Source organism: Aricia agestis, chromosome 22 (genome assembly GCF_905147365.1).
Source record: "Aricia agestis chromosome 22, ilAriAges1.1, whole genome shotgun sequence".
Classification (NCBI taxonomy): Eukaryota; Metazoa; Arthropoda; class Insecta; order Lepidoptera; family Lycaenidae; genus Aricia; species Aricia agestis.
This window is the reverse complement of record NC_056427.1, coordinates 8,804,996-8,818,767: the sequence shown is the minus strand read 5'-3', so window position 1 is coordinate 8,818,767 and position 13,772 is coordinate 8,804,996. Positions and strand designations below refer to the sequence as shown.

The following is a 13,772-nucleotide window of genomic DNA, read 5'->3' as shown; positions in this document are numbered from 1 at the left end:
ATCTCTTTTATCTGTACATCGTATAATACGGCCTTGATAAGAGTAACATTCAAAAGATATACCAGCATTCCAAATACGTAACTCATATTTATGTAGACGACTAATTACAGTAAGCAAATTGCACTTTATTTTTCCCAAAAAATCCACACCACGTTCTTTGGAACGAACTGTCGCCAGCAGTATTTCCGGACCAAAACGAACTGCAAACCTCCAAGAAGAGAGCGTATTCCCTCTTAAAAGGCCGGCAACGCACCTGCAGCTCTTGTGATGTAGCGAGTGTCCATGGGCGCTCTGGTGACCCGTTTGCTCGTCTGCCCCCTAATTTTATGCCAAAAACCATCACCAACCTTTCTGATTTCCGCCATGATCTCGTTGGGGTCTCTGGAGGATGTGGTCTTCATGCTCCACGTGAACCGCAGCACGCGCGGCTTCACCTGCTCTTCAGTGCCCTGCCTGCAACACACACCGTCTTACCAACGTGCGGGGGTGACTTAAACGCTACTTAGGTTAGGAGACTCTTAAGTCACAAGCTGTTTATCATTTCTATCCCCATTTTGATTGAACAAGGTGACCGCAACACAACGGAGGAAAGAGGCTTTGGCCCACCACACATTCCCATTACGTTTTTACTCTTCAATATTCGTAATATATACATGGGATGGGAAAGCCTGTAATGGACATGTTGAAAACAGCTTCAGAGCCTCTTAACCTGAGTGGCGTTTGAGTATTCGACCGTTGTGGGTTCGCACTGAGAAGTCTTGATATACGTGACTATAGTACTTCGAGAAAAGTTTGCAGTGTAACTTCAGTCAATTTCACTACATAGAGCAAAGTCTTTCGAGCCACTCTGACATTGGCAATTCACCGAGTAGGCCATTTTCAAAGAAGAAGAAGACTTCAGTCAAATAGCTTGATTGAATGACGACTAACGGCCGTTCCCAATATTCAATCTATCTCTGGTTTGACATACAACCGATCGCAGCTAACATTGAATTGACATAAAATATATGTCTCTAATGTCTAATGTGAGCTATTCCTATCTCTAGTAGGGCAAAACCGAAGATAGATCAAATATTGGGAACGGCCGTAATGTGAGCTATTCCTATCTCTAGTAGGGCAAAACCAGAGATAGATCAAATATTGGGAACGGCCGTTAGAGATTCATTGTGACTTATAAAATAACCTAAGTATATATACTTTTGACTGACTGCAAACTGAACCCGAACGCACTATAGTGTCTCGATCAGTATCTTCTCCTTAAAAGCGGTGTAACATAAAGTTTGGTAAAATCAAAAGAAAGGATATTTTGAGAAAAAATCAACAAACCCTGAACAAGAAATTTCTAAGGTTTTACTTTTCGCAAGCTCGCTGATGTATTGTTTCTTTTCAAGTTTAGTAAATTCTTTCTTGCCTAAACTAAACATCACTTAAGCTGCAGATATTCCCAAACTATCCTATGATTTTACCAAAGCTTTTTATCAATTAGATATTTTACCTTGTATCCAAAATATTGTATGATGTTGTGTGACGTCAAAAGTTGCACATACACAATCAACAGTGGAAAACAATGGGTACACGAACAATTCTTGCATTCTAGGTTTGTACGGAAAAGTCACTCTAATGACGATCGTTTCAAAGGGCAATTGAGGTTATAGTTGAGTCACAAGACATAAAGAAACTCTTTCCAACTTATTACTATCTCTTTTGTACTCGTATACAAAAAAACCTAGTTTTGTTTCCGACATTCCGATACAAGAGTTTCTATCTATCCGGCGACCGGACTATAGCCTCATATTGACGGCCCGGTGTACCGCGAGATCTACAAAATAAAATCTAAATAATTACCCAAGCAGGGCTTGCGGGCTAGCGCCTACGGCATGCTTCGGGGTAGAACCGTCGATAGGCCTAAAAACAGAGAAATATAAAACTAACACTATCAGGCGATGTGGTGCGGACGTTTAGATCAAGCTTGACCATCCAAAAAAACTTTAAAATTTTGAGCAAATCAGACATTAAGAAAAAATGTAAAAAAGATATTTTTATATAGACGACATTTTGTAAAATAGAAATGTTTATATAGACGACATTGTGAATTGTTCAATGTTCCTTAATTGCCAATCTCAGAAACATTGATAGCTTGATATAAACTTTGTAAAACAACTAAAAAAATATTAAAAAAACATACCAAAAGCATGAATGTGAATATTAAACATGCAACTGCATTCAAAAACCATGCAGAAAAACGTGAAAAAAAGTGCATAAAAAATTATCGTGATTTATGGGTCTTTTATCTTATTTTTTAAATTTTATATTTTTTTCTGTTAGACAGTAGTGTTCATAATTCGGATGCGTAGTTATTTGTGCTTCGACATTAAAGTTTTAGTATTAATTGAAAACGTTTTAAAACTTTTAACATACGGTGTTTCAGGACAAGGGAGTATTCAAACACAAACTGTTAGGACCAATTCAAAAAACGAGTAATCCAAAAGATTTTAAAAGTCAATAAGTTCAAAAAAATATTGTTAGTTAAAAAGAAACTATAAAAAATGTTTTTGTTTTTAATTTGTATATAGATACAAGTAGAAGCAAATAAAATCTTTTGGATTGTTATCATTATAGAAATTAAAACTTCAAAAATGTCAAATTCATCTTTTCCAACACAAGTGACATTACGAAATATTTGTATTTAAAAAACAATAACTTAATTAAAAAAAGAAAGTTTAAGCAGCTACATTCAAATCTTGAGATGCAGCTAAGCCTGGGGCTATATTATTTTCGTTAATCACCAACAACCTTTTTTTATATAAAAATGGTATTTTTTTACTTAAAACTAGCCCAGTAATGTCACAAGTGTTCCCATTAGTCAAAGTTCCAAAAACAAATGCCAAAAAAACACTATCCCTTCCCCGCCTACCTCCGCTGAATGTCCAGCGAGGAGAAAATACGCGGCTTCTGGCGGCCGCTCGACTCGCCCAGTACCGACAAACTGGAGATTGGACAATTTAGATAACCTCCAAAAATTGGCAAATTCAAAAAAGTCAACAAAATTATTTGACACATTTATTTTTATTTTTTGACACAAAACTAAAGATAAGCTTTAAATGTCAAAGTTATTATAATGGGACACCTATTGAACAGGAAATATGATAAGGAGAAAGAGCGTTCGTAAAGGTAGAAATAAAACACCGGTGGTTATTCAAAAAATGATTATTCTGAAAAGCGTACACATACAATACTATTCATTCAAAAAAAACTATTATCATACTCCTCGTAATTTAGAGAATAAAAAAAATTAACGTCAAATAAAAAAAAAAAAACAAATAACAAAAACGCGGACGTCTTTGTAGATGATGAAATGTCATTTATTATTAATGCATAGTCTGGTAGCAGCATAGGAAGGAATTCGACCGCTGAAATATCGCTGTTTGTTCCTTTCAATCACACATAAAATACTATAACTAATTTTTGAATATTTTGGCCGTGTAAGAATGAGACAGGCAGCTATAGGACAATGGTCAAATTCCTTTTTATCCTGCAACACGACTTTAGTAAGTTTACAACTCAAAAATTCTCTTAATGTCTTGAGCAAAACTATTTTTTTATGATTTTTAATAATTAAAAAAAAAGTCAAATAAAAATTTTAAAGCACCCAATTCGGTATAAAATACAATAGTCAATACTGTACACAAATAAGTACAAGTCGTTTATAACTTTTCACTGCCGATAACATTTTTGGGCTGTAAATGCAAAAACGATACGATTTTTTTAACAAAATGCACTGATATTCGTCGATTTCGCTTCAATACAAACAAGGATGAAGATATTAAAGCCTCTTACTTAAAATGAACGCAAATACAGCTAGCGACATGAAGGCATTTTTACCTCGATGACATTTTTCATCGAGTTGTTTTTTAGAATAATATTGCTATAGAATTTTAGGAACCCATTCAACCAACATATTATTAAAAGGCGCACTACGCGACACGACACGACCCTCACGTTCCATAGAACTGACGTTTTACAAACGTGAATCTGACGTTGTACAAACGTCAATTCCGTTCCGTACAAACGTCAGTTCCGTACAAACGTCAGTTCTATGTAACGTGAAGTGTCGTGTCTGCTGTCTTGCCTTAATCCGCAAATTTTGAAAAAGTTCCATAGCCTCCGAGTAAGCTGTCAAGTTTGTATAAAACCTTGTCATACGACTTGGACGATATATTTTTTTTTACAAAATTATGTGGATCGCACTGTTCGTTAAATGAATACCTGTAATTTAATTTAAATTTAATACACCGACTTCACATCGCCGTCACATTCACACGTTTCAAAGATTAACGGGAAAAAATTGTATGACATCATAATAATATACTAATATTTTATATATATTTCACTCAGCATTATCAACCGTACGTGTATATGTACAAATCAGTTATCATCTACATAATATAATATAGGAAAAAATGAAAAACCTAATATACCCAATATAATATGATATACAAACTATTTATATATTTTATGAATCTTGTATCTTAGACCGTTATGTATATTTTGCATCATCCTACATAGGCTTCTTATGGACATGAGAAAAACATATCATCAAGTTTGAATGCACTTTTGCATACCATGAGACATTTTATCCAAATTACCATTCAACAGCCGCACTTAGCCATAATACTCACTTCAGAAGTTACTCAACAAAAGGTTTTGACATTAAAGTACATTTACCGTCAAAGTCTTCATTAAACAACAACTTAAGTAATCACTAACGGCCGCACTCAAAGACATTTATTGATAAACTTCAACTTAATGATAGATAACATATTGTAGTCTGTCAAGAAAGTGAAGAAATTAAAAACTGGCAACATCGTAGTGTCATCCCTTTTTTCTTGGATTGATTTGAAAGGGATGACACTAAAATGTTGCCACTTTTTAATTTCTTCACTTTCTTGACAGACTACCAATAAGTCGACAAAAAAATTTTTTTTTCTTGTGCCTGTTACTTAATGACTATTGACTATTATCCCATTTTTTGCATTGAAAACTAACCAGAACCACTAATTTCAAAAATAAAAGTTTGCTTCTATAGTCTAGGCGTAGACGAATAAAAATATAAGATTTTCGCAAAATTCTTAGAGATTTCTTAAAATAAGAGTTAAAAAGATAGTTCAACAAATTAAATACTTTGTCAAGCATATGAAATAATTTTAAGTTCCTATTAAATACTAGAAAATAAATAGGAGCTCCACATATGTATACCGGAGCACACAGCAAGCTGTATTTAGGGTATGCTCTAGACACGAAAAATATTAATTTTTAAATCTAAATCATATATTTTCATCATTTTAATTTTACTTTGGGAATATAAGCAACGATATAAATTAAAAAAAAATATGATATCTTTTATTATTTTCATACGTACCTGAAAGAATAAAATTCAGATTTTCTTCAAAATTTGAAAGTTCAAAAGGTCTCAGTTTCTATAAAAGCAAACTTTTTGAATTAAAATCACTGATTTTATAATTAATTAGGTGTCACATCCAAATAGGGTGCACAGAACTCAGGCTCAAAAATCGTGTTGACTAGTGTATTATGTCAAAATCTTTATTTAATTACAGTTAATTGATATTCATCTGTGAGTGCGGCAGTTAATGTCTGCAAATGCGGTCGGAAGCCTATATAGAATAACGCATCGATATAACATAAAAAATACTGCCTGTTACCGTCATATAAAATTAGCTGCCTATCCACCTGAGTATTTGTACCAAAAATGGGAGGATGGACCGAGTACTTAACTACGTCTAGTGATACTGTCTCACTCGCATTATACTACATGATGAGTGGGCCGATTTCAAATAGTTATTGACATTTTTGACACACAAAAAATATACCTTGACGATTTTTTTACACACCAAAAATATGCCTTGACGATTTTTTGACACACCAAAAATATAGCTCGACGATTTTTTTGACACACCAAAAATTTACTTTGACGATTTTTTTGACAGACCAAAAATATACATCGACGATTTTTCTACGATATTTTGACACAATACAGGGACGCATTATTATTTCTTAATAGTTTTAGCGACGAAACGGCCCACAAAACGTCTACCTAGTTTAGGAAATTTTACAAATATACAAAATACGTGTTCTTTCAGTCGCGTCGTGAGTCCGAAAAGATTTGTGCTATACGAGTGGGCAACTACCAGTCCCGACTAACTTCATAAAAGGATATCAGTGCTTACAAAGAGAGTTCCTACTCCCTACATTATAATCTATTTTGGAAGTCTTTAAAAAACGTAAAAAAAGCTTAAAAAACGTAATTTTTATTTTCTAATATTTCCGCAAAAAATTTAAAATTTTAGGCTTTGTGAAAATAAATATTTGCAGAAGCAATACCCCATCTAAATTTAATCTGTTTAATCTCAAGTATGAATTACTTGCGTGTTTTAGTTTTTGGGCATTTTTTTTTTGTTTTTGCACAAAAAACTTTTTTTTGGTAACATTTCGTCAGTCGGGACGTCAATGATCGTGGAATGTACGATATCTATGCACAACTGTCTCACTTACACTAAGGTGCGTTCAGATTTATTCTACCTCCGAGTTTCCATAATAATTACTCATGTCATCGGCATAAATGTCCCGTCGGAGGAAAAATAATCCCAAACGGGATGTAGCTACGGGCGAAATGCGTCGCGCGGCGGGACTAGACTTCCGTTACACATTCATATATCTTTGCTATTATGTTTTCGGCATTTACACCAAGAAAAATTTAACAGTTTATTTTTCTAACAAAATTGAAGAAAAGAAAAACCAACGGCAGGATGATATTTTTCCCTCATTTTTTAAACAAATTAAAAAGTTTTAACGTCAAATTTTACCCCGGTGGTGAAAACGCCACCAGATTTTGTTTATGCCTATGGTTCATACATCTTGTAGGACTTATTGGAAAATGCTATTACTTTTAATTTTTTATGTTGAGTTATCTGTGTTGTAATTTTATTATTGTCAGCACTTAAATTTATTTTTAACCCTGTGGTGAATCTTTGAATTATTTCAGTAAATTATCTTAAACGATATTTAAAAGTAGCTCATACCGGACTGTTTTTTAAATAGGAATCAATTCTGTAGGTTTTTTATTGTATTGTCTTTTGTGTCGAGTAAGTATTTTTTAACAAACATAGAAATAACAAACATGTTTACGGAATAGTCGCCGCTAGAAATGGACCTAACATAATGTCATTGGGCACACTTTCAGCCCTTTTCACCCCATTCAAATTTCAACTCCTTGTTTAAAAGATATAAAAAAATAAATACCAAAAATCAGAAAGTTATTTTCACCTTTTAAATCTATAATTTTACAGCATGAATTTAAAACTTGGGTGATGAAACTGGGGTCAAAAGGAGTGAACTCACAAAGTCTTTTCACACCTTAAATTCAGAGTCTTAAATTAATAAATAAGCCCACATTCGACTATGAGAGAGTAAATTTCCATCCAAAATTGCTGCAATTGCAAAGGAATATAATATTATGATAAAATATTTTTAATAAGTCACAAAAGGTCAACGAAATAACTATTAATTGCAAGATTATTTGCTTCGTGGTGAATGCCTTGGGAATCAGTCATTTCATAATTAATTTTAGAAGTCAAACAACTCTCTCAAAGTCAAACGATTAACATAACATACTTTAAGGACTCCTACATCTGAAACAGCAAAACTGTAAGCTTTTATTGACAATAAAACATCAAACATCGCTATAACTGAAACTAAATAATGATCATAATTATTTAGTTAAATGCCATCAATATTTTATTATGAATAAAAGCTTTTTTTGCTTTAACAATGTATCATTATAACAACAACAATACTTGTCAACAAACTTTCGTCTCTTTCTAATCAAGGAGCGAAAGAGACAAATATATAGCAGCAGTTATCATTTTGGACTCGTATTTTGAAAAATTAAAAATTGTATTTTTAATCAGTATTTTATCAAGTTTGAACTTTTTCAACATTAGTGTTGTTCGTTACATTTATCGATAAAATAAATCACATTGCGTGCCCGGCTCGACGTTATCGACTTACTCTTATAACATATCGCAATCTATCGAACCAGCGTACAATACAATTTAAAAGATATACAAAATAATTTTATTTTTATATAATATTTAATTTCAATCATAAGCAATTTTCTTTATTATAATTTTAAGCGATCAAATATAAAAATCTTCACATATAAAATATACTCTACATACGCTGATTGAATAGATTTGACATCGCACAAGTTATACAGGGTGTGATACAACCACCACACTTTATAATCACTCCTATTTTAACTTATTCTGCCCAACTGTTCACATATACTGAAATATTGTATTCTGGACTCTGGTGCTTCTCAAAAATCGAGCTGTTCGGTCGTAAATCTATTTAGCCTTTAACCTTTCAGTACTTAACTGACATTTAAAATTATATGCAAAAAAAACATCGTTCAGTCCATTGCTTTTATGACAACAATTTTTGGTGGCAGCGGTGGTACACACCCTGTAACCCGCGGTCACGTCACACTACACTTAGCTGATCTGCCCCCGGCCGCGTCCTCACGGGTTCTGATTCAACCTGCGCACAACAAACGGGGGTGAGCGAGCGCCCATCGCCCCCCTCTTCGTCCGCGTCTCGACACTTTTTCCACTTTTGACATCACTATTTTGGTACCGACATCGAATGTCCTCGCGTAAGATGCACAACACTACCTCCGTTATCGCGCTAAAGGGTTGTGGAGAGACCGAACGTCCGGTTAGTAAAAGCTTCACAATCGGGGATGCACTCGAGGCTGTCGATATGTCGATATCGATAACCATCACTAGCGGGAGTGGGATCATGCTTCGATAAAAAAATGTCGTCTAAATAAATAAAAAAAATCGCAAAAGGATATAGGAGGCGTAGCATCGTGCATCCCCTATTTTGACGCGAGACCAAAAAGTGACCAACAAAAAAATAACAAAAAAATGTCTAGAGCTCGGACGCAAAGGGAGGCGATCCACGGACAGGCGCGCGGCAGCGCCGCGGCCAAGTCGAATATTTACAAGGCACCAGGTTTAGTATCGTTAATACATATAGATATTATGTGCACTGGAGTTTGAGCTCAAAACACGACGACGAGTCTTTTCCACAACCCTTTTAAAGAGAACTAATTTTTTACTCTTTTTTTTTACTAACACAAAAAAAATCTATTTTGCATATAAAATGTAAACAAATGAAATATGTGCATAGGCTGTGAGTGAAGCGTTTGCGTGAAGTAGCTGACTTTGACGGCGATATGTTCTTTTTTTTACGAAAAATTAACGAAAAATCGACAGCAAAAAATTCTTGGTTCACATAGCATATAAATGCGATTCTAAGAATTTTTAGATGATTTTTCTACAAAACACTGAAAGACTAAAAAGATGTCGCATGTAGTGGACGTTTGTCTTAATCCCAGTCTTAGATTGGCAGAATAAGAAGCGTTTTTACCACTAATATCAATAAACAAAGCACCGTCAAAGCCACACGAATTTAGCTTCTAAAGCTTAGAGGCGAGAGTCTAAATTACATTGAGTTACGATGGATGGAGTTATGTGAGAGCGAGTAAACACGCTCTATATAATAATGTTAGTGACAACTTATGTACTATATAGTATTATAGTATGGCTGAACATAAAATTTATAGTAGTGTTGTGAAAGTATGTATGTTTATTTTGTACGCTCTAGAGCCTGAACAGCTTTTTGCATTTGATTTTGAGAGATATCGTGAGATTCGTCTTAATCATGAGAAAAAGGAAAAGGTTTATAATTGTTAACTTATATAACACTACAAAAAGGTTAGTGATTTGTTTACGTGTGTGCGCTAGTCTGCTTCATATCTGTTCCTATCTATACTGTGAGTACATCTTTCTTAACATTTATGTATGATCGAGAGTCGACTATGTGAGTTAGGGAGTGTCTAAGTGTGTGTGCGTTTATTTTACATTGTGAGTATTTGTCTTTCTCTGTGTGTACGTCTATCTCACTCTCATCGTGTATCTGCGTGTGTTTATCTATATATCTATCCTTATCTATCTCACTTTATTCTTTAATTCCATGTGTGTGTGTATGTAAAATGTATGTTGTATATCCTCGTTTAACATAGCTTAAACACATATCACAATTCACGGTGTACCTAGGTGTTTGTGTAACTTTATCCTTATCTATCGCTGCGTGTTCATATCTACATACTCTCTACTCAATTGTCTGTGTACGTGTGTGTATATATCTGTCCTTGTCCCCCCCCCAACCACGTATACATATCACCATCTCACTCACCGTTTCGAGAACCTCGACGACAGCTTGGAGAAGAACGACGTCCGCGGCTGGTGAGGCGAGCCGCCGTCGCCGTAAGCGCCGCCCGCGCTGCCTCCGCGAGACCGCGTCTGACCTGTAATGTAAAGGGGGTCCTATTAGTTGGGGAATAGGGTTCATGATTGATTGGCTAGCAACAAGTAAAGTCTACAAAGGATATAGGCTGTTTTAGAAGGGAGATAGGGTTGATAATTGATTGGCAAAAAAGTAATCTGCAATGTAAAATAGATTCTAGTGGTAGAGAGATAAACTTTATGTGATATGTGCTACAAAAATTGACTCTCTAAGTGTAAGGAGTCGCGGGGAAACCGTACATCTTCTCGGGATAAAAAGAATCTTATGTCCTTTCCCGGAACTCAAAGAATATCTACACTAAATTTCTGCAAAATCCGTTCATCCGTTTGGGCCTGTGGTAGTAACAGACAGACAGACAGACACACTTCCGCATCTATAATATTAGTTTGGAAGTATGGATAACTTCATCACATCTAGAAGTACCAACTTGTGACTTTGTCGCTAGAGTAAAAAAATATTGCTCAAGCCTTAGTGACAATAAAAACGGACAGACGGACAAACATCAAAGTCTTAGTAATAGGGTCCCATTTTTACCCTTTGGGCACAGAACCCTAAAAAGATAAATATAACTTAGCGACATATCTGGCAACTTTTCTAATTTCTAAATTCAACGTTCTAATTTCAATGGTCCAGTTCTGGATTCGACTGGTTCTTAGACAAAGTCGCATTGTATGATGTAGCCACGATGTAACTAAGGGCTCTAACATACGGCGACTGCAGTAGCTATGCAATCACGATACTATCGTGCGTGTAAGTTGGCAACGCTGTACTCAACTCACCGGAGTGGAAGGTGGATCGCGAGGGCACGTTGCGCGGGAACACCAGCGGGTTGGGGAAGTCGCGCCGCGCCGCCGCCCCGCCGCCCGCGCCGGTAGCGCCGCCAGTCGACAGGGAGGAGTTCAGGCTGTGGATATACAACGCCATACGTCAGTATTATACTTTGTTCTTGAGTTATATATACATATGTTGTATATATGCAGTTATAAGTGTCCCCCCCCCCCCCCCTCCCCCTCAAATGTAGCAAGAGGAGAGTTCAGACTGTAAATAATATACAGGCATTTGTCAGTATCATACTTGGTTATTGAGTTATAAGTACTTGTATGTATTGTATCCCCAAAAGTTTAGCATGGCTCTTGATAGAGAAGAGTTCAGGCTATAAATATACAACGCTATTTGTCAGTATCATACTTGGTTGTTGAAGTTAACGCTTCCGTGGTACAGTATTTTAGAGCGTGGCTCTTGACTTCGATTCGATTCCCGCGTTGGAAACATGTTATTTCCAAGTTTGGTTAGGACGATGCAGGCTGATCACCTGATTGTCTTACAAGTAAGATGATCCATGCGTCGGATGGGCATGTAAAAAGTCGGTTCTGTGCCTGATCTCTCGCCAGTCGCGTCGGTCATCTCCGCTGGGATACGAGTGTAAAGGAATAGAGGGTGCTCCGTATATCACGCACATATTCGGGCACATTAAATTACTCCTGCGCTACCGGGCTTAATATTCAGACTTAATTAATGACTGCACTTTTAATACATAAAGACTTACAATAAAAAAATAGTCATGAAAAATACTTTAAGAAGACACTCTAATAACTCCATGCTAACAGTTTCCTAATCTAAAGCTCAACAAACTAAACTCCACTTCCTAAAAGCCGTTTTTATTTTTACTAAAATGCTGCAACACTACAAATTGTGCATATTCGAAGTATCAAAAAGCGAAAAATAATGTGATACATGCACGCTACTAATCTTAAAAATCTAAACTTCCCTGCTATATAAAACCTGTGAGGAAAAAATGTGTGTAAGTTGTAACATAAAAAAGTGTGATAGATAAATACACAAATAAAATAAACATAAAATACATCATAAAATTGCATTACAATTGTTAGAAATTTAAAAAAAAACCATGCGTGTCCAAAAATCTACAGGTGCGGGTAGTTGCAACCATGCGGCGCGTCTATATAACGGCGCGCGCGCGCCGCAAGTCGTCAGTGTCACCTCGGACGCGGAGCGGCGAGGTCGCGCGCGGACGCGTTGTGCGGCTCCGCTGTGAGGGGCGGAGCGCCCGTCGTGGACGATATGGATGCGCTCTTCACGTGGGTCTTCGCCCCGTTCGTGCTCTTGGCCTCCGGAGCGGCGCTGTAGTGTCATGCAGTTAGTCACCGTCACCCAGGGGAACCCAACATCTTAACAAGACCCATGTCGCTACCCACTAGAACTTGACTACTAAACCCCTGATAGTAACTTATTGTAACTTGTTAGATATCATACATGTTATAATAGGATAAAAATTATGGAGAGATGTTAAATATAAATAAATAATAATAATATTATAATATAAATATAGGTACATTCGTTACTAGCCGTTAAAATATATATATAAAAGATTTACGGTCTTACCACCAAGGAATTAAACATCTGTTGAACAATTGTTTTGAGACCATTTTGTACTGATTTTTTTTTCTAATCAACTAAACAGTTGATTAGAAAAAAACAGGTGTTGAAATCTTTTGTAGTAAGACCGTTAGTTTCTTATAATATATTATGTTGTGTATCAAATTGTCATACTAAAATACATTTCAATAATATAATAAATATGAAAAATATATTATTTTCCCAAGCTTCTATATAAATCTAGCTTCTTTTCAACCACTCTACTCTCTAGCTCATTTTAACGCCATTTTGTTTAGCCAAACAAGGACCAAGAGGGCATGGAAAAAAACAACTGCTATTTATACCAGCGTAATACTTAGTCCTTGTAGAACAACTAATTTTGGCGAAGCTTTCATAAGATAGCAGCCTTTAATCTCGCCACATTATATCATGTTTAACACTGATGTAGCTTCTACAAGATGGCGGTCCATCCGCCATCTTGTAAAAGTCAGTTGGCCTTTTATTATGGCGGCCTTTACGACTCAAAAGATCCTCGTAGCGTTATCACTTTGTTTATCGGAGCATATATTCTATTCAAGACTAGCTGTCCCGGTGAACTTCGTGTCACTTTAAAACCTTCCCTGGACTTCCACGAATATTTTGAGACTAAAATCAGCCCAATCCGCTCAGCCGTTTTCGAGTTTTAGCTTTACTAACACAATTGCAAATCCATTTTTATATATATATAGATATCGCCCCAAAACTCCGTTGTAGCACAGACATTTTTACAAGATGGCGGTAATACCTGGGCGTGTCGTGGGGCGGGGACAGTTTGGGCGGGGCGGCGGCAGGCGCGTGCTCGCGGCGGGCGGCGGCGGTGCGGGACCGCCCCTCTAGCTTCGGCTGCGCGCTCGTCGGCCGGGAGGTGTTCTGCACCTGGGGGTAGGAGA

At 36.2% G+C, this 13,772-nt stretch overlaps 1 protein-coding gene across 18 annotated transcripts in view; it reads right to left on the bottom strand.

Moving 5' to 3' along the window:
* Positions 1 to 13,772, bottom strand: part of LOC121738112 (serine/threonine-protein kinase MARK2-like) — a 154,033-nt gene that overhangs the window by 542 nt on the left and 139,719 nt on the right. For 8 of the 18 annotated variants that reach the window (XM_042129961.1, XM_042129957.1, XM_042129958.1 and 5 more), the window contains 7 exons: positions 13,628 to 13,758; positions 12,448 to 12,588; positions 11,229 to 11,353; positions 10,339 to 10,450; positions 2,915 to 2,986; positions 1,846 to 1,905; positions 348 to 453 (listed from right to left, as the gene is read on the bottom strand). In XM_042129961.1, coding sequence (XP_041985895.1) covers positions 348 to 453; positions 1,846 to 1,905; positions 2,915 to 2,986; positions 10,339 to 10,450; positions 11,229 to 11,353; positions 12,448 to 12,588; positions 13,628 to 13,758 — 747 coding nt within the window. Of the gene's footprint in view, positions 1 to 347; positions 454 to 1,845; positions 1,906 to 2,914; positions 2,987 to 6,365; positions 8,617 to 10,338; positions 10,451 to 11,228; positions 11,354 to 12,447; positions 12,589 to 13,627; positions 13,759 to 13,772 lie in introns of those variants that run through there. The other 10 variants (XM_042129967.1, XM_042129955.1, XM_042129965.1 and 7 more) reach the window with 6 other exon arrangements.